Source organism: Erpetoichthys calabaricus, chromosome 15 (assembly GCF_900747795.2).
Source record: "Erpetoichthys calabaricus chromosome 15, fErpCal1.3, whole genome shotgun sequence".
Lineage (NCBI taxonomy): Eukaryota > Metazoa > Chordata > Cladistia > Polypteriformes > Polypteridae > Erpetoichthys > Erpetoichthys calabaricus.
In genome coordinates this window covers 90,252,641-90,275,076 of record NC_041408.2, presented here as the reverse complement: position 1 = coordinate 90,275,076, position 22,436 = coordinate 90,252,641, and the positions used below count along the sequence as shown (strand labels likewise).

At 39.6% G+C, this 22,436-nt stretch overlaps 2 protein-coding genes across 2 annotated transcripts in view; both read right to left on the bottom strand.

Annotated features, from left to right (window-relative positions):
- dst (dystonin) overlaps positions 1 to 22,436 on the bottom strand; it is a 565,996-nt gene that overhangs the window by 252,244 nt on the left and 291,316 nt on the right. Inside the window, exons 36-38 of the mRNA XM_051919257.1 lie at positions 13,961 to 14,089; positions 2,095 to 2,183; positions 983 to 1,106 (exon numbers count right to left, since the gene is read on the bottom strand). Of these exons, the coding sequence (XP_051775217.1) occupies positions 983 to 1,106; positions 2,095 to 2,183; positions 13,961 to 14,089 (342 nt within the window). The remainder of the gene's footprint in view (positions 1 to 982; positions 1,107 to 2,094; positions 2,184 to 13,960; positions 14,090 to 22,436) is intronic.
- On the bottom strand, positions 14,127 to 21,054 carry LOC114665644 (plectin-like). The gene is given in 5 exon segments (XM_028820253.2): positions 14,127 to 16,892; positions 17,185 to 18,747; positions 18,749 to 18,832; positions 18,834 to 19,484; positions 19,486 to 21,054. Coding segments are annotated over 5 exon segments (5,178 nt in total). The 5' UTR covers positions 20,239 to 21,054; the 3' UTR covers positions 14,127 to 14,765.

Genomic DNA, 22,436 nt, shown 5'->3' with positions numbered 1-22,436 from the left:
AATAGATATGCTATTTCTGTCTGTGGTAAAAGTAAGCCCACCTTTGGCTCTAACAGCTGGTGTTGCCCCCTCAAGGAGGCATTTCCTATCACTGGCCAGCAGGCTCTGACATCAACTGGTTGAGAGTTTTTCCCCACTAATCCACAATGAATTCTCTCAGCTTTGTCTTGTTTGAGTGGGCATCTTGTAATACACAGCTCGCTGTAAATCCCCCCACCCCACAGCATCTGGATGGGATTCAGATCCGTGCTTAGACTTGGTCATCCCAGAACCCTCCCAAGCTGAGGGAAAAACTTGAGGGGGCAATAGCAGGTATTAGAGTGAAGGGTGGGCTTACTTCTCCCACAGGCAGAAATGGCATATCTGATTGTTTTTCAATAAATTATTGCAAAGTTAAATCAGCATTGTTTTATTTATTCAGTTCCATCACCTTTATCTTTAGATACTGTTTAAATGGCAGATAAATCTTAAAGTGTTTTTAAATATCTTAAAAAAAGAAAAAAAACTTTCATGGGGTGTGTTTACTTGTAAACATGAGATATGTGGTATATAAATATACACACAACCACAATAAACAAACACACACACACACACACACACACACACACACGATATGCTGCAGCAACCTGCCATCATGAAGCCATTAATACCTGCACACTTCACTTATCTGTACTTGAGATAAGAGACGTCACACTAAGTGACTCAGAATCTGAATTAGAGTCACAATGAGTCCTGCATCTGTATTAATGGCTTCAGTTACTGTTTATGAGTTAAAATTTGACTTCTTTAAGAATAATTGACAAATGATTATTCATAGGCTTATCTAACCTCAAGCGCTATGGTACTTAATACAAAACATAAAAGTGATACAAAAATAAAAACTCTTCTTTGCTGTGCAGTAAAACACCATACTTACAGTTCTGTTAGTCATCTTCACATGCATCTCAGAATAATTTACTCTTCTACTTCTAGAAAGTCCTACCTGCTCGGCCGGAAGGCTCTGCGGCTGATGGAGCTGATCGAGAGGCTGCTGAGACAAATCGTTGTAGGCCTGCTGGAGGGACTTGAGCTGCTCTTTGGTTTCCTGCTTTTCTTCTTCTGTCATTCTAAAAAAGAAAATCCACAATCCAGAATTATGGTGCTGGAAAAACTGCAGGTAAAAGGTGAGTCAGATCAGCCATTTTATAACCAACTGATCTCATCCTGAAGATAGATAGATAGATAGATAGATAGATAGATAGATAGATAGATAGATAGATAGATAGATAGATAGATAGATAGATAGATAGATAGATAGATAGATAGATAGATAGATAGATAGGAAAGATGATAAATAACAAACATATACAAACGTAAAATGTAACAGGTAAATGGATGTGAATGGCGCTATATAATAGATAGATAAGGAACTATATAACATAGACTGATTATTTATCCCTCCTTCTACAGGTTTGGCCTATTTTAAAATTTTTGTACCTAACCCTAAACAGGACAGACCCACACATCCAATTGTCCTTTTATTAATCTCTTAATTGTCCTATGTAGCTATCTATTATACAATGCCTTTCATATGTATCTATTATATAGTGCCTTTCACATCTATCTATGAATTATGTAGTACCTTTCATATCTATTTTTCTATGAATTATACAGTGTCTTTCACATCTATCTATCTATCTATCTATCTATCTATCTATCTATCAATCATATAGTGCCTTTCATATCTATCTATCTATCTATCTATCTATCTCTCTATCTATCTATCTATTATATTGTGCCTTTCATATCTATCTATCTATCTATCTATCTATCTATCTATCTATCTATCTATCTATCTATCTATCTATCTATCAATTATATTGGTCCTTTCAGATCTATCTATCTATCTATTAATTATATTGGTCCTTTCAGATCTATCTATCTATTAATTATATTGGTCCTTTCAGATCTATCTATCTATCTATCTATCTATCTATCTATCTATTATATTGTGCCTTTCATGTTTATCTATCACTCTTTAGTAGTCATGAACAGTGAAATTGCTGGATTTCAGTCAGAAATGTCAACATTTTCAAAATGAGTAGGAAAACTAACTTGTCACTGTGTTTGGTCAAAATCATCTGAGTTGCTCTTAAAGCTTCAGAAATTTGCTCCTTCTTTCTTGCCACATCTTCCATTGATACCTGCAGTAACAAAAAATAAATACATAAATAAATATCTTATATTAACTTTTTGAAAAAATATTAGTACATGTGACATCTCTTAATCCACCTTTTCCCAAAACCCCACTGCTGTCAGAAAATGGAAGTGCTGAGCTGTGATCCTGGAGTGGATAAGCACTCCTACAAGTGGATTGATGGACTGATGGATATGTGGTTTTACTGAATTGTTAAATTTCTGAAATTTCACTATCCTTTTGAGTTGTGTCATGAACTTGAGTGTAGGCATAAAACGACAGGTTACAACATAAATACTAACAATTCATGTTGGCTGCAATCAACAACCTACCATTGACACCCTAACTGCCTGAGTTTAGAGATTCATCATTGGCATCGAAAGATTCAGGAGTAGTGGGTCCACGATAAAACATTTACATAAATAATGAAAAATTCCTACACCTAATCTTTGATGTACAACTGTCATGTTTAGGTTTCAAGTGAATTCATTTGGTATTTTTCTACATCTTGAATGTTACTTTTTCAGTCTTTCTAGCCGGTCTCGGTGCCACTGCTGATGGTGTCTGGTAGTGTTGGTGAGTTCTTGTGATTATTATTTGTTTTGTTTTATGTTGATTCTTTGAATTTTTGACCTCTATGCTCTGTTTTTGACGTTGCTTTCTCAGTTTCCCCTGGATTGCCTTTGTTGTTTATCCTACTTAGTGTCATGTTTGTTTATTCTCCAGAAAAAACAAGTTAAATATGTGTACGCCAAGACTCGCGGAAAATCCGCACAATTGAATAAAAAGTCGACTTGGGGGGGTTCCTTTCCTTATCCAATCTGCAAAATGAAAAACTTCTAAGAAGCATTTTGTTATTGTGCTTCTCGTGAGTTTTGTTTGGTTTGAACTCTTTGCCTGTTTATTCAACTTAAATTCTTGTCTCTCATTAGGATTTCATACCTAGCATTATTTTTATTTGTATTGGTTTCATTTTTTTATGTGCTTTTCCCAGTTTAGCTCAGTAAATCACCAGTCTGCTTCTGGGCAAGACAGAAACAGAGCTGAGGTTTTCAATAATTATTGAAAGGCAGTGTACTGTAAGCTACTGTTGAGATATTTTCCCCTTCATTTTCATTTGATAGGAAATACAATACTCATGAAATTTTCATTCATTTTAAGAAGCACATTTCAAAATCTTACTCTAGAATTTTCAATGTATGCAAATGTATAATTACAGCAGCGATTTTTCTCACTGAAAACAATCTATATATATAAAGGAGAGTTCAGATCCGAGAGACTGTGTTTGTGGAGGGATGGAGAGTTAAGGCGGGAGTTGGAGTCACGTGATCATCTCCCCTCCCATTCACCTCATTTTATTCACTTCATTTCGTTCCGAGCTGAGCTCCGCAGCTGACGCGGTCTTGCCGTTCTTGATTTGCTTTTCACATGGCCAACTATACGTTACATGCTAAAGAGTAAGCTCAGCGCACAGCTTGGTCATATTACAACCGGAGGGGCGAACTGACAACATGGTATACAAAGAGATCCTTAACAAATAATTATTGGTATATTTTCCCTCAGTTTATTATTTAAAATTTTAAAGCAGTACTTCGCCACTGCAAAGCGCGGGTATTTTGTTAGTTTCAAATAAAGGATAGTAGGATAACACTATGATATAATAAAATGCTAAGTTCTGTGTGTCCAGTCCCTCACAGCAATCTGATTGGTCGGTTTGGCTTTGGTGTAATTGGATTGGTTTGGCTTTGGAAGAGGAAGTGCAAGTGAGAGACACAAAAGGAAAAGTAAAGACGCTGCAAGAATAAAGACAGAGCGCAAGAAGAAGGTTTTCTGGGAATGCGCTCAAGAGAGAAATGGCCGGAGAAAAGACATTCACACACACAGGAATACTCAGGAAAGTACACGTAGGGCAAGAGATAGCAAATATGTTTAAATTATTCTATTACCGGTCTTCGACAGGTACCATGACGTGATGTGTGCAAAAAAAATGTGGATGCCAGCAACTTCCGTAAAGTTATCAGGGTCCACATTTACTTATGGCAAACTGCATTGCCAAAACTGATCAAGAAGGTGACATGGCAGATATCTGCTGAGCATGAGGCAAAGTGCAGAAGCCAATTACATGATAAAAGAAGAAGAACAACCTCTCCAGTGAACTACTGGGGCTGGAATCTTGTTCTTGCTGGGACCAGGGGTCCACGTGTTTCCTCTAATATCAGATATAGTTTCTATTTAAATGTACAACATGTTATAAAAACATTGGTATGGAATGGTGCACACAGCCCTTCCATGTAAATTTCACTTTGGTGATACCACAGGAAATCAGTCAATGGAACATTTTACAATACAATACAACTATACAATGAAGTACATTAATGTAATGTACATTTATTATTTACACAAATCAAATGATGAGTAAAATTAATTGGAAACTGAACCATATGAACAACTTCATGACAATATTTAATCAAAAGGGTCCAATGAAGTAAACATGTCACACAAACAGGCGGTTTGGTACCGGGCCGGCGTAACACCTCAGTGCATGTCGTTCTGTTCCGTTTGTGTTTCTCTGTTTATTTCCTTATCATCACCATTCAGAAACAAGCTGTCACTTATAAATAGCTCTTGTGTGTGCGCGTCTGTGTGCCCCTTCGTGTGTGCCAACATGAAGACTTCAGTAAATTATCTATCAAGAAAACAACAGACGTTCATAAACAGGAAGGCCTGCCACAAGGGATTGTACTTCTGAAGTGAACACAGGACTCTTGACCAATGACTGTTAAGGACGGAGGCGGGTCTTGGTCCAGATTTACTTTTTTAACAATTTGTTTAGGTAAATTTTGCACACTGTGATCATATGACTAGATGACTTGACGTGTCACCTGTCAGATAAAATGAACACTGCCCAGGTGCAGAAGACCACCTTCCTAGGAACAGCCCACAATCTTCGTAAAGTTCTGGCATTTGGACAATAAGACATAAGGAATCTGGTGGGTTCCTGGTTATATGCACCCAGCACAAATTTAACAGCAGAATAAAAACCGGATAAAAACTCGATTTGAGGGGTTCCTTTCATTATTCAATCCGTTTTGCTATTTTTTCTCGTCAGTTTCGTTTGGTTTGACCTCTTTGCCTGTTTTTTCAAATTCAATTCTCGTCTCTTTTTAGGAAGGCCTTCCAACATGGGACTGTGCTTCTGAATTGAACACAGGACTCTTGACCAATGGTTGTTAGGGGGAGGCGGGGTCTTGGTCCAGAGATATTTGTTTAACAATACTGTAGCAAAATTTTGCATGTTGTGAGGATACGACTGGATGACTTGACGTGTGACCTGCCAGGTAAACTTGAGTGCTGCCCAGGTGGAGAAGATCACAATCCTTGAAAGTGCCCACACACTTTGTAAAATCAGACAAAAAAACGGTAATAATAATAAAAAATTGGATCCATGAGGCAGAAGCCCAGCCACATTGACCAAAAATAGGTGCAAATACATTCATTCTTGAAAATGTCATAAGAACATTTTTATTATTAGGTTGGTCCTAAGAAATTTGTGTTTTGTAGCAACTAAGGCAATGCAACCCAAAGCTGATGCTCAACTGATAGTCTTCGACCTGCTGCATGACCCGGCCTAAAACATTTAAGTTGCCACGGCTTCAGTCGTAAAAAGCAAAATGTCTGAGACCAATTTAAATGAATGCCAACTGCCCTGAGTAAAGGTGCCACATGGGAAAGGCACTACATAAATAAAATGTATTATTATTATTATTACTATAATTATTAATATCCACACACTCTAAATCTAACCCTAATAATAAGCATGATGCCTCAGAAGATAATTTTGTTTCAGACAAGTCAATTGAACTCTCAACATTTGGCATTTCATTTATCTAAAATAACATTCCATACAATCAAGTTGAACTTATACAATGAAGAATATAACATTTGGCATTTTGAAAAAGTGAACTCATTTTCATAATTCTAAGAAAAAAATTCCAGTAAATGGGTAGTTCTACTTTTTTACTGTGATTTTATTTACTAAAGTGTACAATTATAATGAATCGGGCTAATCAGAGTTTTGGTCACAGCTTATGGTGCACGAGTTGAAAGTCGGTGTAGTGTTAGGAAGTCGGAGATACACGAGACTCTACGGAGGGACGACGTCTTCATCTTAAAATAAGTAATCTCCTCAAACCTGCTTAATCCAGTTTACAGTGCATGAATTTTTTCAGAGCAAATATGAACAGCACGAGTCTACAAGACACAGAAATAAGAATGCTCACAAAGATTTGGTGTCAAGAATATTTATGCAATTTAATTTGGTTTAGTTGCAGAATTTGCTTTTAATGCTTAATACAGTCAGTCCTGAACGGTTATACTGGCTGCAGGTTTATGTTCCAACTTGATTGATTTTAATGAGAACAACATCAGTCCAAGGAGGTTCTGCTCAAGATTTATAATGCACTGGTGAGGCCTCATCTGGAGTCCTGGGTGCAGTTTTGGTGTCCGGGCTACAAAAAGGACATAACAGCACAAGAAAAGGTCCAGAGAAGAGCAACTAGGCTGAGTGCAGGGCTACAGGGGATGAGTTATGAGAGAAAGATTAAAAGAGCTGAGACTTAAGGAGATGAAGAGGAGACCTGATTAAGGTGTTTGAAATTACGATGGGAATTAGTCCAGTGGATCGAGACAGTGACTTTAAAATGAGTTCAACAAGAACATAGGGACACATTTGGAAACTTGTTAAGGGGACATTTCACACAAACATTAGGAAGTTTTCCTTTACACAAAGAACCATAGACACTTGGAATAAGTAACCAAGTATTACAAGTATTGTGATGGACAGGAGGACTTTAGGGACCCTCAAAACTCAACTTGATGTTGTTTTAGAAAAATAAAGCAGAGAGATCTGGTGCGTTTTTTTAGTCTGAATGGTCTGCTATCGTTCAGATTGTTCTAAATTCAATTACTGCTGTTGAAGCAGTTCACACAAAATTTTTATGCTTCATTTTATACTTCCCGCATGTTAAGATTCCCTACCCTTAAATTCTTCTTTTCGACTTAAAAAGCTGCACTCCTTTTTTTAATGGCTCCTTATCAGCAATGAAATGCAATGACAATGGACCCAGACATTCTCCATCTAACTTGTTTCCACTTCCACCAATGTGTATTCATCGTGAACTATCTAACATAATAAAATATTTGGGAGGAAAACCGAAGAGAAAAAAACTGAAGGGCTGATAATTTGTCAACTGTTTCAGGCTGCAAATCATTTGCATGATATCTTTAGACAGGAAAAAAAAAATCTACGATGTAAGAATGGCCCACCACGGCAGAATGGAAACACTCATAAGCTATCAAATTAAATGAGATCTGTTATCAGCAAGAACTAATCAAGCTACTTTGACTGGAGCAGAAAGCCTGCTGCCACTACGAGGCCCTCCGAGACCCACTATGCAGTCCCCTGATCTGATGACATACTAAAGATAGTCTAAAAGGCATTATTAGGAAACTTGAGTATTCCACCAAATTTGAACATGCGAGCAATCATCTGCTATATGATAAGATGCTAAGGTCTGTGTGTGGGTGTGTCCGGTCCCTCAGAGCAATCTGATTGGTCAGTGTAGCTTCGGTGTAATTGGCCAGCTTGACTTTGGTGATGCGTCAGCAGAGGAAGTGCAAGTGTGAGACGCACGAGGAGGAGGAGCAAAGATGTAGGAGGCACACTGAGAGTCGACTTCAAAAAGACCAGAAGTATAAAAACAGCAAAATGGCGCAGTCTGGGAAGCAGGATTTATGGAATTGGACTAAATGGGGGAATCGGTCAAGAGACGTTCAGACACATACAGAAACAGAGTAAAGGTGCCAAAGGTACGTGAAGGGCAAGAGATATCAAATATTTTAAAATGCATTCTATTACTTGTCTTCTACAGGTAAAGTGACTAGTGAGATCATAAAACAGACAACCATTTCTAGTTCTTCTGTTTATTTCTACTAATTTTTTGGCTATGTTCTTTTGTTTCACTGTGTTAGCTCAGGTATTTTGTCTTAATGATTTTGTTTTCAAACTTTCCCTGCACTTCTGGTAAGAGTTTATCTCAGTTTGCAAGTTTTTCTTATCCCAAGGATTTTGGTTGTGACGTTTGTTTTTCGCTTTATGGTTTCGTTTTGCTTTAGTGAAATATTTGGAGCATTTCCGTCACCGTTTTTTGAGCTCACGTTATCAGGGTGTATCGAGACGGGGTATAAGTTCATTGTGAGGTTTTGAACATTTCCCTATCCAAGTCCAAGGATTAAACAAGCAAGTTGCTGTTATGTTTGTTAACAATCTGCTGGCAAAGTATCTGTCAAGTTTTTTGTTTTTTGCTGATTTTTGTGTCGTTGTGTTTTCGCTGCGGTTGCCCTAATTTTAAGTTCACAGTTTTTGACCCGTTTCTGTCTTTTGACTATGTCTCTTCTCCTGGTCACCTTTTAAAAGTTCTTTGTCGTTCCCACTAAGTATAATAACTGTGTCACACTTTCCATATACAAACACTTTCTTGTTGATGCATTTGTATAAATTAAATAAAAATACTAGCCGGCCTAGTCCACTGTAAATCGCGGACTGTCTGTCTACCACTTAAATTTAATTGTAGAAGAGTCGGCTAATTCAAGGGAACTATTCCGAATGACTCCTTTCTACATGCAGTTCTATGGTACAGCTGACCATGAATTCCAAAGCAGTACAGTCCATTCTCTGAATGTACAGCAATTTTAGCACCCATAGAGGCAAAAGCCAAAGAACCGTGGATTGATTGTATTTGATCGCAAACATTTTTACTCTCAGTGTCCGCATTTTTCATCAAATATTCTGGTTAGTCTTTTGGTTCTTCAAGGGAAACTTCCCATTTCTGGTGACACTGACTAAACTTTCCATCAGTGTGATTCTCATCTGCAAAGCTTATAAAAATGTAGTATTCACAACAGAGATCCATGGCAGCAATGCTCTGAAATAATTTCTTTTCGAGTTAAGGCAAATTCTGTTAGATTTTTCATGATTTCTGATCTTTACTGAATGAGATTTTGTGTTGATGATAACTGGCGTCCCATTAATGCTGAGGCAGAGTCTCACAGACTCCTTTGTTTCATTTTCTTGTCACCTCAGTCTCACGTCGAGATGGGTCCAGCTGCAGACCTCCACAGTTCTGTGATTCAGTAGCCAATTAGATTGCAGGTTTTTGTCACATGGTTTAATTAACTTGAGTCAGATGACCCTAATCTTGTCCACAGTGTAACCAGGTGATATTATTGATGTATAAAATAAAGCAGCAATTTCCTCAAAGGAGTGACGGTCTAGCAGAGTCTGTTGCTCACATCTGCAAATTTTCACTTCTTTATCTCCATTTGCATGTCGTAATTACATGCTGGTGTTTCACATTCGTATCTTTTGTGCGTTTCTTCATCTGCAACATTTGTTCTCCTTTTACTCTCTGCTGCAGCTTCTCTTAATCTTGCCTTTTTCGTTGTCCAGGTGAATCATTTTATTGCCTTTAATGTATGTTTCTGCAGTGCTTTTTCACATATCTTTGCCATATTCAACATCATCAATTGCTTAAATATTCTTAACAATTTGGTGGGAGTGCTAATATGAAAAGCTAATTCCCTTGGAATTTCATCAAAATTGGTTTGACGGAGAAGCAAACTTCTTTTAATTGTAACTGCCAGTAAGATAAAAACTGGCTTATGTTATATAGATAGTAAGAGTTTAGAACCAAATGGTGTTCTTGCAAAGTTAGAGAGGAAAAACTATTGTCTGGATAGTGTGCCTCAAAGGGTGTGTGATTTCACATTTTACTAAATTAGGAGGATTTTACTAATATTCATTTAAAAAAAAAAACATACATGGGCAGTATAATATGTACAGTAACATATCACCTGATTTGAATATGAGCTAAGAAACATTCACATCAGAAAATACGTCAATAAGGGAGGATCCAAAAATTTGCAGAATCAGTCAATAGCACAGGAGGGGATAGTTATCGAATACGTTGCTACGTTTCGTACACCTACAGTTCGGTTAATCAGTCCAGCGAGTGGCACCATGATGAGCTGATCGAGTGCGTATTTCTGCCGTTTATTCTAGTCGTGCACGTGACTTTACCGAGTTTTTTTGTGACCACGGTGGAATTTTAAGAGACAATGATGATGGTGTTTTTTGACACAGAGTTTGTTCCCTGTGAGCGACGTTGCAATGAAAAGCTGTGAGAAAAAGCATCAGAGGAAAAAAAATGTCCGGAGAAGTCACAAACCAAAAACTGGATTTTGCACAATGACTACACACCTGCATACATACCACTATCATTCAAAAATCTGTGGTTCTTGTTTTGTACCCTCAATATTCATCAGATCTTGCACCCCGTGACTTTTCATAGTTCCCGAAAAATAAAATTGAGACTGAACGGAACAATATTTGCTACCGGGGAAGAAATATAGGAGAAAATAAAAAACACACAGGAGGCACTAGACACGGTCACAAAAGATGAGTGCGGGAAATGTTTCCAGGAATGGGAGAAGAGTTGGGACTAGTGAATTGCATCTAAGTGTGCAAGTTTTAGATATGATGAAATTTGCACATTATCTAAGACAGCTTTACAATGCCAACACTCATTAGAACTATTTATAAAGATTTTTGACACTTGGAGCACAGGACTAACCACCCAGTGAAGCTGAGGCAGGACATGAAACCACAACTTTATGGGTTAGGGTCTAAATGACTTGACCACGACTGCCTGTCCGCTGACTAGTATGATGGTCAAAGGGAAACAACAGGAGTGAATGCTTCAACTTGATTTGACGACCATAAGATGAGACTTTCAGACCTGTCAATGCCTCCACTGAAAGTGCTGTTGCCAAACAGGTGGGGTTTTACTTTCGAGGGGATGTACAAAATGCAAACACTTGGGTAGGGACAACTTTAGACACATTAGAACAGGGGTCCCCAACTCCAGTCCTGGAGGGCCCCAGTGGCTGCAGGTTTTCATTCTAACCCTTTTCTTAATTAGTGAATTGTTTTTGCTGCTAATTAACTTCTTTTGAATAAATTATATTTGACTTGCTCTTGAAGACTCAGACCCCTTGATTGTTACTTTTACCTTAATTAGCTGTCAAACAATAATGAGATTCAAAATGAGCCAATACAACTGGTGTCCATCATACAATATCTGAAAATAAAGAAAGGTGAAGGTCTCAGTAATGTTGATATGCTCGGGTCCCCAAAACATTTTAAACAAGAGAAAATCAACAATATCGGAAATGTCTGCTATTACACAACAAGTAAGCCCGCGATTCGCTAGCGAATCGGAAATCCAAGAACGGCAATCGGTTTCTGTTCCGTCCGATATCTGGATGGATGACATATGTGTCTGGTTGGGAAGCCGCTGGGTTAGAGTCTGTGACCGTTATGTGATCTATATTACTGGCACAGTGGATTAGAGCAAGTGTAGCTCACAGGTTGTGTTGTTTGGGCGCCACGTAGTGACTCTGGGAAGCCGCTGCGTTTGACTCTGGGGCGAGCGCCACGGCGTATTACGATGTGATATTTGGGCGCCACCTACTGACTCTGGGAAGCCGCCGCGTATTGGGAAGTCGCTGCGTTTGACTCTGGGGCAGGCGCCACCGCGTTTTGGGATGCCGCTGCATTTGACTCTGGACTCTGGGGCGGGTGACAAACTGAATGACCATTATGTGATCTACATTACTGGCACAGTGGATTAGAGCAAGTCTAGTTTACAAGTGGCGGGCTCGTGGCAGTGCACGTGACATCCGGTGTATAACCCTCTCGTCCATATTACTAACCTTTCTGTGGCTGTGTCATTAGCTATGGGCGGGCTCGTTGCAGTACGCATGCGCTTCCATGCGCCCTGCGTCCATAACCTTCGGTTAGTAATATGGATGAGAGTAGCAACAAGCCACAGAATTAAAGAACGGGTTTAATTAACGACAAGATTCAATGCCTAATTAAACAACTGGTTGGAGTGAAATTGGTTGGAGTTTGAGGCCCTGACTTAGTTCGTCTTCTGTTGGCTCACTCACTTCACGTTTCATTTCTGTTTGGGTGCCATTTAAGGAAAGAAATGAAGCAATTCAGAGGAACGATGAAGAAATTCAGGGGAGCAAATCTTAAAAAACAAGTCAATAAAAATGAATTCAAAAGACGTTAATTAGCAGCAAAAACAGGTCACTAATTAAGAAAAGTGTTACAGTGAAAACCTGCAGCCACTGGAGCCCTCCAGGATCGGAGTTGGGGGACCCCTGCACTAGAAGATATCTGCATGGTGTAACGTTAATCTGGGGGCATTCAGGGTGAACGGGGCATTTTTAATATTTTTCATTTACTTCAGACAGAGATATCACATTTTTCTTTATTAAATATTCCTGTAACAATGATTTCTATTCAAAAACATACCACAGTACATAAACTCAAAGTCTTTCAATAGCATTTTACAAAACCATTTAATTAAAAACTGAGCCCAAATGGCTATCGTATCTTTCATAGTCACCAGATTCCAACTCAAGTGATGTAAATATTGCATCAATCGATGGGCCATTATTAGTCGTTGGTAGTGTATGGATCGACAGTTAATTGTAGCCCAAATTTCATACACATCAAAAGAAACACTCAACGAAGAGTGAAAGTCTATGGTCACGTTTACCCACTACACGGATTAAACAGCAGACGTGACGGCGAATTCCCTGCTACAGTCTCGACTGTGCTGTCAATTCTATAAGCTGTACTGGATATTTGCTTTTGCCTTATGGAGTGGCTGTTGCATGAATAAAAGCGGAAAACACGCACTTTAAAATGACCTCCGTTAAGGTAAATTTGAAAGACACAATGAATTAGTAATTGATTTCTCTGATTTAAAAAAAAATTGCCAATGCTATTTAGTGCTGCTGCTTTGCAGTAAGGAGACTGTGGAAGATTGTGGGTTCGCTTCCCGGTTCCTCCCTGTGTGGATAGCGCTTTGAGTACTGAGAAAAGCGCTATATAAATGTAATGAATTATTATTATTATATTAAAAAGGAGTTTTTTGAAATTTCAAAAATTGGCATAGAGTGCTCTATTCGACGTATCCCAAGTAAAAATTTGTTTTTATGCAGACTGAGAAAAAGATGTGACAACGACAATAGGTGCTTTTGCATTCTGTACAACCGCGCTGTCGCTTGTGCTTGAATAGGGAGCACCCCATAGCATAATGAGGTAAGAGATTAAAAGCCTCTCATTTTCCACACCGGAAGAAGAAGGCCGCTGACGTCACTTTGGCTCCGGAGCTCCCGCCTATTCCACCCTGCAACATCCCGAAGAAGTGGATGTTCCCTCGAAACTAACGAGCAATGAACACGGAACTCAGTAGTACAGACAGAGGCATTGGAGGATGCGCAACGTCTATGATAATTTAGCAAGAATCTAATTTCTTTTCGTTCTTTTGTTCAGCATTAAGTTAGGGAAGTGGTAGTTTGCTGCCCTTTTATCATCTCTCTTTTGTTTTTCATTAGTCGTTAAGGTCCATCTTCTATTCTTTACTTTTTCATGCATTTAATAATAAACAAGTAATAAAAATCTACATATCAAATAAGCAAGAACAAACCATTTGGAAAATTCTCGGGTGCTGACTAAAGCTGTATCTTTTTAAGTTTTTTAGGTAGACGTTAACCACGTAAATCCATGAAAATGTCTGCCTCTTGTTGCGTGAAATGGACCTTTATCAATCAATTAATCTGTTCCCCAAAAACAGAACTTCCAATTACCTGCGGCATATAAGACGGCTCGTTTGTGCCATCCTCTAATGGTCTCTCTTCCTTTTTAACACGTGATACCCAGTTTAACAGTTTATTAACTTTCTCGCCATGTTCTTTCTTCTCCTCCTCTACAGATTTCTGGGGTGGAGTCAAAAAAAAAAAGTCGAAATAAACATTAGACCTTCCATTGGCTTTTTATTGGTTGGCGAGAGGTTAATCAGAAAAGGCACACGACAGGTGGAAGACCCGCACCAACCTAGAAAATAACAACAGAAATATAAGAACCTCAGAAAACCTCTCAGCCACTGCATGGAGAACCCAGATTTGGGATCACGTCTACAAGCTCTCTGAAGCCAGATATCACTTCAGGAGGGACTCCTGACACTGTTAAAAAGTTCTCTTCACCGCGTGCGCTTGATCGAGAAGATTACCTTAACAGAAAGTTTGACACAAAGTTCTTCCTACTGCTCTCGGATACACACACAGTATGTTGGCCTACTTTAAACTGTCAATTACTCGTTAACCGCACCAACGCTCTTACATTTGTCAGCCTCTTTATAAGCAGAAACACTGTAATTCACCTGGTTGAGCAAAAAACAGATAATTAAAATCAAATTATTCTTATAGCACTAACTATATGATTAAAAACAATAACAGGAATTTTGAAGTTCCATTTCTTAAAACAGCAAGTGAAAACGAGTATTTTTTCTTCCTATACACACAGCGCGCATTTTTTAACATCTGCAAAATTTCCTGTTACATTATACAAAAAAAAAGTTTGCAAGTGCTCAGACACATACACATAACTCAAAAATTAAAATGTCCTCATATAATAAATAGATGTGGAGCCTCCGGGAACTTGAGGTTTAGAGGCTTCCAGTATTTTAAGTCCGGTATGACAATCGTAAACTGCTCGATCTAACGCTTCCTTGAAGGACATCTTCTTTTTAGTTTTTGGACAGGTAAGGCTTTTGGCATGAAATTTATCATCCTTCAGCTTCATGGCGGTATTGGCGTCAATAAGTCCGGTCCTGATGGCCTCTTCCAAACGAATCTTCCCCCCTGTATTCGGATCTATTAGGCCACCTGTCAGGAACTGGAATTCAAGACAGCGTTGACCGACATCTTTGGGAAACAGATGGTTTTTCATTGCTTCGGCTATAGACAACGGTTTTTTAGTATGTGGAGAGATCACGCCCGAGTAAGCGAGCTCAGCCTGTTGTATTTGTCGGTTCAAAGAATCATCGATCAGCCCTCTTTTCAAGGCGTCTGACACCGAATACTTTTTTCCAGTTGAGGGGTCATAGATTCCCCCAGTGCATGCCTGAGCCTCGAGAAGACGAATGGCTGTGAGCCTTTCCACCAGATTCAGTTGCAGTGCTTGGAGAAAGGTAAGCCTTTTGTTGGATAAAGTATCCCAGAAGCCTGTGATGGGACAATCAGAGACCGTCAGCACTTTATGTTTGGCAATTAACTGGTCAGCCAGCTCATTGATGGTTATGATACCCACTTTATACTTCGTAACCTCACTAGTTCCAACAGTACCCTCCTTGAGTGCATCTTCAAGAACAAATCCTCTTCCACTCTTGCCATCAGATAACACAGTAACGGTCAGATTATTGGAATCCAGATCTGAGGTTTCCTTCCATTCGCTTTCCTGTTCAGAAAGTTTCTGATACATCTTCTGGTCAATTTTCTGCTTGCAGTATGCATCGTAGATTGTCATCTCTGCTCCCGTGTTACTCTCGACCACTAGGATCCTCTGTGGCTTGGTTGGTGAAGGAGATGAAATGCTCCGGTCACCGAATGGTAGGAGTAAATCTTTTCCACTCACATCCAAAACGCACAACTTTAGCAACTCCGAGTAATACATACTTTGTCCTGTGTTTGGATTATGGAAGCCTCTTGGATTGCTCGATGGATCATGCAAGTGAGTCAGAGTAAATCTGTTCAGCATTCCTTGATCGATTGCTGTTTCAGGAGAGAGGCGAATACTTCGCTGAGGATCGATGATACCCCCAGTTGAAATCTGCAACTCAATTATCTTCTTCCCTTTCATTCGCTCGATCAGCCGGTTCTCCATTGCTTGGAACACTGACAAGGTCTTGCCGCCATGCACATATCCTATGGCTGCCTTTTCCGCATCCAGTAACTTATCCCTGAACTCGGTACTGACGATATCGTTGTGTACTGCTTCTTCAACTGAATACTTCCTTCCTGTCTGGGAATCAGTGATAAAGCCGGTGGCAGCCTGGGCCTCCAGGAATTCCAGAGCATAAGATTTTGCCATTAGCCCCTTATTGGCCGCATCCATGAAGGACACTTTTTTCTTGCCGGATTCAACGTAAAGACCAGCAATCACCGTTCTGCTGCTTATATAGTCTTCAAGCGATTCTTGTACTTCTTCGATGGTTGTCATTCCTAACTCAAGCCTTTTCAGAGTGTTGAGGTCTAAAATTTTCGCTTCGGCTAAAGCACTGGCTGTGACGTAATCTCTAAGTCCTCGAAACTTAAATTTGTCGTCGGTGCCAGTGTGGCTCCACTCACTTTTCAGAGACGAGTTTCCTGGAGATACGAATGAGTTGGTTACCCTCTTTGTCATGATTAGTTCTGGATGAGGAGTTGAGAAGATATCTCGGCTATCGTGGTTTGTCATTTCTACCTTTCCAAATACGTTATTTGCCAAATCTGTAGACATAATGTCATGTTTCATTACCGAAATATCCATTTGTACATTTACATTCGCTGTGTCAACATACTGATTCGGTGTCTGGTAGACACGAGAGGTTTGAACACTATAGGAGTTTTCGTGGTTAATGAAATCCGCTTCTAATTCTCGGCTTTTATTGTGCATTATCTCTCTGTCTTTCAAAATGTTTTCACTTTCCTGCATTAATTTCATCACCTCGTCTGTAACCTTATTTTGCTCCAGTTTGGTTATCTGTGAATAAAAAAGTATGACATGAGTTACAGAAAATGCATATTTACTATTATACTTTTCGTAAACAGGTATATTCTTTTCATGTCAAAGTCAGAAAAATGTAAACAATTAACAGTCACGGCAAAACACGGCTTGACTAAAGATCCTTGCAAAAATTGGAAAAATTTCGATGATGTCAGAAATCGCAAGTACAGTTTTCTAAACGGTACAAGTCGACCAAGAAAGTTACACGTTACGAAAAACACGCGAGTAACAGAGGAAAGCGAACGGGAAAGACTTGATGTACGTATACCTCTGCAGTGAGCTTCATTTTCCGCAGCTCTTCTTCTAGCTTTTCTTTAAGGTCTTCATTAGCTGTAATGACATGCGTTGTTATTTGTAGCTCCCGTTTCACCAGATCACATTTATCTAGCTCGGTGTGTTTTCTCAGAGAATTAACCTCCGTTTCCGACCTCGGTCGCAGAAACAGCTCTTTGGAGTCTTGGTAGTTGAGCTGATCCTGTAGTTTTAAGTCGATTGCTTTTTCCTTAATGCCATTGGTGTTCACAGTCGAATCGAAAATGGTGACCATTTCCTTCAGAGTGCTCATTTCCTTTCGATTATTAAAAATGTGTTCCTTTAACGTCCGGGCTTCTTGGTCAGTGAGCTCTTGCTTTCTTTCGCTCTCAGCTAGCGCATGTTTGAGGCGCGTGTTTTCGAGCGAAACCTCTTTGCGGATATTGTCGGCCTGTGTCACGTTCGCCTTGAGTTTGACGTTCTCATTCTCTAACTCGACAATGTAAGATTTTGCATTGTGTATTTCGTTGTTAGCGGTGCCCCTTTCCTTTTCCGCATATTGGAACTTCATAAGCAGGGCATCCATGTCTTTCTGCATCTCCTGCTTATTTTTGAGAAAGTTCTGGTTAATTGCTTTCAGCTGTTCAATCTCCTGGCGAAGGAACTTGTTTTCCCGTTCGGCGGTTTCTATGTTTTGCGATTGAGTTCGAGCCTTTTGGTCAAACTCCAGTTTAACCGAGGATTCCTTCTGCTGAAGCTTCTGCTGTGTCTCCCTTTGAATGGTCTGCAGCTTTTGCTCGTGCTCCTTCCTCTGAAGGTCAAGCTTGCTTTTATGTTCCTGCACCATTTTCTTATATTGTCCAAGCTCCTCTTCCAATTTTTTAATCCTTTGGTTCCCCATAACGTCATCTCTCTGTCTCTGCTGAAACTCCATCTGGACTTTATCCAGTCGTTGCTTCAGCAAATTCATCTCCGTCGTTTGTAGGTGGACTTTCTCCTGTGCTGCACTTTTCTCCTTCTTCAGATTCTGAAGCTCGAGCTTAAAGCTCTCAGCGTATTTTTCCGAGCTGACGCTAGCATCCCTGAGATTCTCCGACTTTCTTCTGAAGTCTTCTGCAACCAGCTTACATTTCTGCAATTCGGCTTCAAGCTCTCGGATTCTGGTTTGATTCTTTTGAACCTCTCGGGATTCCTTTTGCAGGTCCTCTTTAGCTTTCTTCAGCTTGATGTTCACATCATCAATTTCCGTTTTCTGCGACTGGACCTTAAGTTCTGCCGATTTCTTCTCCATAGTTGTAGAATTGTGCTCTGATTTTAAGGCCCTTAGGTCCTTTTCATTGTTTATATTGATAAGGTTGAGTTCCTTGACCTTTTGCTGCAGTTCGGCCATTCTCTTCATGTCCTCCTCATAACTTCGGAGCTTTAGCTGATACTCCTGTGACATCTTATTCTTCTTCATCAACTCGTCTTCCACAATTTTTATCTGAGATTTGTACCCCTCTGCTTGAGATTTGAAAATGTCAACCTGCTGCTGATGGCTGCTTTTTTCCATAGCCAGTTTTTCCAGCTCAGACTTCACGTTTTTTCAAGGCCACGTCGGACTCTACATTGATTCTCCTAAGTTCTTCCACCTTTTCTTTAAGCTGGTGCACAAGTCGGTTGGTCCTTCTGCAGCTCCATATCGAGACTACGGTTTTTCAACTGGGCTTCTTGTTCTGCCTTTGTCTTGAGCATGATCTCCTCCTTTGCTTTAGAAAGTTGTTCACGCATGTTTTCTAATTCAGTCCTTTGCGACTTGAGCTTTTCCTCAAAGAAGACTCTGTCCTGCTGGCAGGTGTCAACATTAATTTTCAAACTCCTGATGTCATTCTCAGATTTCACATTGACCCTAGTGAGTTCGCTAACCTTGAACCTGAGCTTGTCGATTTCGCTTTTGGCGTTGGAGAGATCGTCCTCTAAGAATTTGGTCTTGTGGCTGCTTTCTTGTTCGGTGCTGGCTCGTTTTAACAGATCTTCATGCTTCATTCTCAACTGTTCCGACAAGCCGTCAATTTCGGTCTTGTGAAAGAGACATTCTTGCTCAAGGGAGTCCTTATCTCGTTGGAGACTTTTCACTTCCTCTTGTAAGCGGAAAACCGATTTCTTCAACTCGGCAGCCTCCTGCCTGAGCTCCTCTGATTTCTGCCTACCGTTTGCCAGCTCGGACTCCATTTCTCGAAGGTTCAGCATGTGGCTGCTCTGCGAGGAGTTCTTCTGCTGCAACTCCAACTGAAACAGCTTCATCTTATTATTGGCTTCCTCCAAACAGTCCCTTAAAAAGTTGTGCTTTCTCCTCCACGGCATTTTTCTGAATCTCGAGGGAATTCAGCTCAGATTTCAGACTCTTCAAATCGTTTTCGGCTTTTTTCTTCTCAAGAATCAACTCGTCCACTTTGAGTTGAAGGGCTTCTGTTTTCTTTGACTCCATTTCAGAGTTAAGATAGCCCACGCTATAAGGTAAGGCGGACTGTTGATGGCTCTCCCTCACCACCGAATGCATGATTTCGCTTCTCATCATTTTAGCTTCCGCTTCTTTGGCCTCTTCTTGCTGCATGAGTCTCAGTTTGAGGTCGCCTTCCGCAAGCTCTTTTGTTCTCAGCTCCTTCTCTAATATCCTCTTTTGCTGCTCCAAATCTTGAACATCTATGTCCTTTCTTCTGAGATGTTCCTCCATCTTCCTTCGTGCCATTGTGCTGTCTTCAATTTCTTTTTTGAGAACCCTCAGCTTTTCTTCAACAGCTGCCTGCTTGGATTCAGCCTGTAAAATGAGCTGACGCGTGTGCTCCAGATCCTGCTCAGCCGCCGCCTTCTTCCTTACGGTTGCCTCCAGCTCCAAACGATATTCTTTGGCTTCATATTCTGCTTTAGTTTTCTGATGGTTAATTTCTTCGATAATTTTCTGTTTTTTAGACAACTCATTTTCCGCAGACGCTACTACTTTGGGAAGTTCCTGCTCCAGATGTTCCTTTTGCTGCTTTATTTTCTCTAAGCTGCCCTCGAGTTCCTTAACCAGCTTTTTCAACTTTTGCATCTCAACCTCATATGACTGACTCGTAGCATTTACCGCCCTTCTTCTCTAGAATAAAAAACAACACTTTGTTTAACAGCAGTCTGGCATTGTAAGATGCTGACAAGTAATGAAGGATAACTCAACCAATTTAGAATTCTTCATGAATGAGGGAGTTTCACATATGAAGGAAAAAGGAACTTTGAGGGATGAAGACACAAAAACCACAAAGGTCAGACTCACACGTTAAATATACCTGCTATGGTGGGGCATGCTGTACAGAACCTCAACCCGTGTGGTCTGCGGATTTACAATCTCGGAAGTGGCAAACAAAACAATCAGTGAGCTCGACAAAGAAATTCTGAGTCAAATGTGACATGTTGTACGGACTGTCCACTTCTTCATGTACACCTAGCAAACTTTAACTGGAAAAAAAATCAGAAGGCATTTCTTCCAGCTGAATGTGAAATATGGGGTGAGGGGAGCATTGGGCAGTCATGACAAAAGTAAGACTGAATTGATTCAACTTTAATTTATTTTTTAAGATTTTCTACATTTATTTTAGTTATAGAGCAGCTTTAAACACCACCTCACCCCACCAGGGAGTGCTACGGGGCACCGTAGCCATCAGACTGTGTAATGCCTCCTGCCATCGAGCCAAACATCATTGGGACCAGTTACAAAAGACTCACTGACAAGGGGGAAAGATGTCTTTGTATTACAATGTAATTACTAATGTATTGTGTGTATAATGTACATCCAGGTTTTGCACCTATGGAATAATTTGAATTTTGTTTTTACAGTTTTGCACTGTGCTTTATATTCTATACTGCTGCTGTAGTAAGTGAATGTCCCTTCAGGGATCAAGAAAAATAGAATCAATTTACTATAAACTGGCTTTTCTATCTATCTATCTATCGATGTATCTATTATATAGCGCATATAGTGCCTTTCATATTAACCTATCTACTATATAGTGTCTTTCACATCTATCTATCTATCTATCTATCTATCTATCTATCTATCTATCTATCTATCTATCTATCTATCTATCTAGTATGTAGTAACCTCATTTTCTGTCTCTTCTGTATCTCTAATATAATGCCTTTATTATTATATTATACAGTGCCTTTCCTATCTTTGTAATATACAGTGCTTTTCCTATATATTATATAGTGCCTTTCCTATCTATCTATCTATCTAGTATGTAGTAACCTCATTTTCTGTCTCTTCTGTATCTCTAATTTAATGCCTGTAGTAAGTGCCTTTCAAGTATACTTCATCTGTCTCTTATACGGTCTGTTTTATGTTTATCTATTTATCTTTCTATTACACAGTACCTGCATTTTTCTATCTATTCTCTGTCTACTACGGTGTATTCACAAAGTATTCAGACCCCTTCTCTTTTTTTTCATATTTTATTATGTTGCAGTTAGCTGTTTCCGGTTTGTCTTTCTAAGGTATTGAAAGTTGCTTCATGTGGGAAAAAATGAATAGAAGTGATTTTACCGCAAGGCTACATCCGAACAAAATCTGTAAATGGATGAAAAGTTGTGAAGACTTTCTGAAACCACTGTACTCCGTAAAGTAGAAAACATCATCTATTATAAGTAGGGGGGTCCAAGCCTGGATTAAGACCCCTAGAGGGCCCTGGATGAGTTAATGACTCCAGCTCCTTAACAGATAGATGGTGGTGGTACCCCATCACGCGGTCCCATGACTGGGCACATACCCAGAACACCCCAATGGTAGATCCACCCCTGTGTTTTTCCTTCATATGCAAAGCTCCATCCTTACTGTAAATTGAGTTACTGTTACCTTGAAGTTGATATGCAAATTGGTTTGGATGTTGATGGCACCTGAAACGTCAATCATACTTACATGAAAAAGCAGCATAGCCTCAAAGAGGTGGCCTCCACCATCAGCCAAGCTAAAGCTCACTAATGGAAAAATGTTAAGAAAGTCACCGTCACCAAACAAAAGACAATCTGACGTCTTTTGTATTTCAAACGAAGCAACAGAAGCAGAGAGACGGTGAAGAATTTAGCTCAAGAGGGAAATAAAATACCAATAAAACATTCAGTTTCTTATGTAAATTCACAGATCTCCACCGTATTTCATAATTCTGTACAATCAAATTATAACAATGCAGCATTATTAGATAAGAGGTTAACAAGGATCAAAATAACAAAGGTACTCTAGAGCTCCGTTTTTTCTGCTTA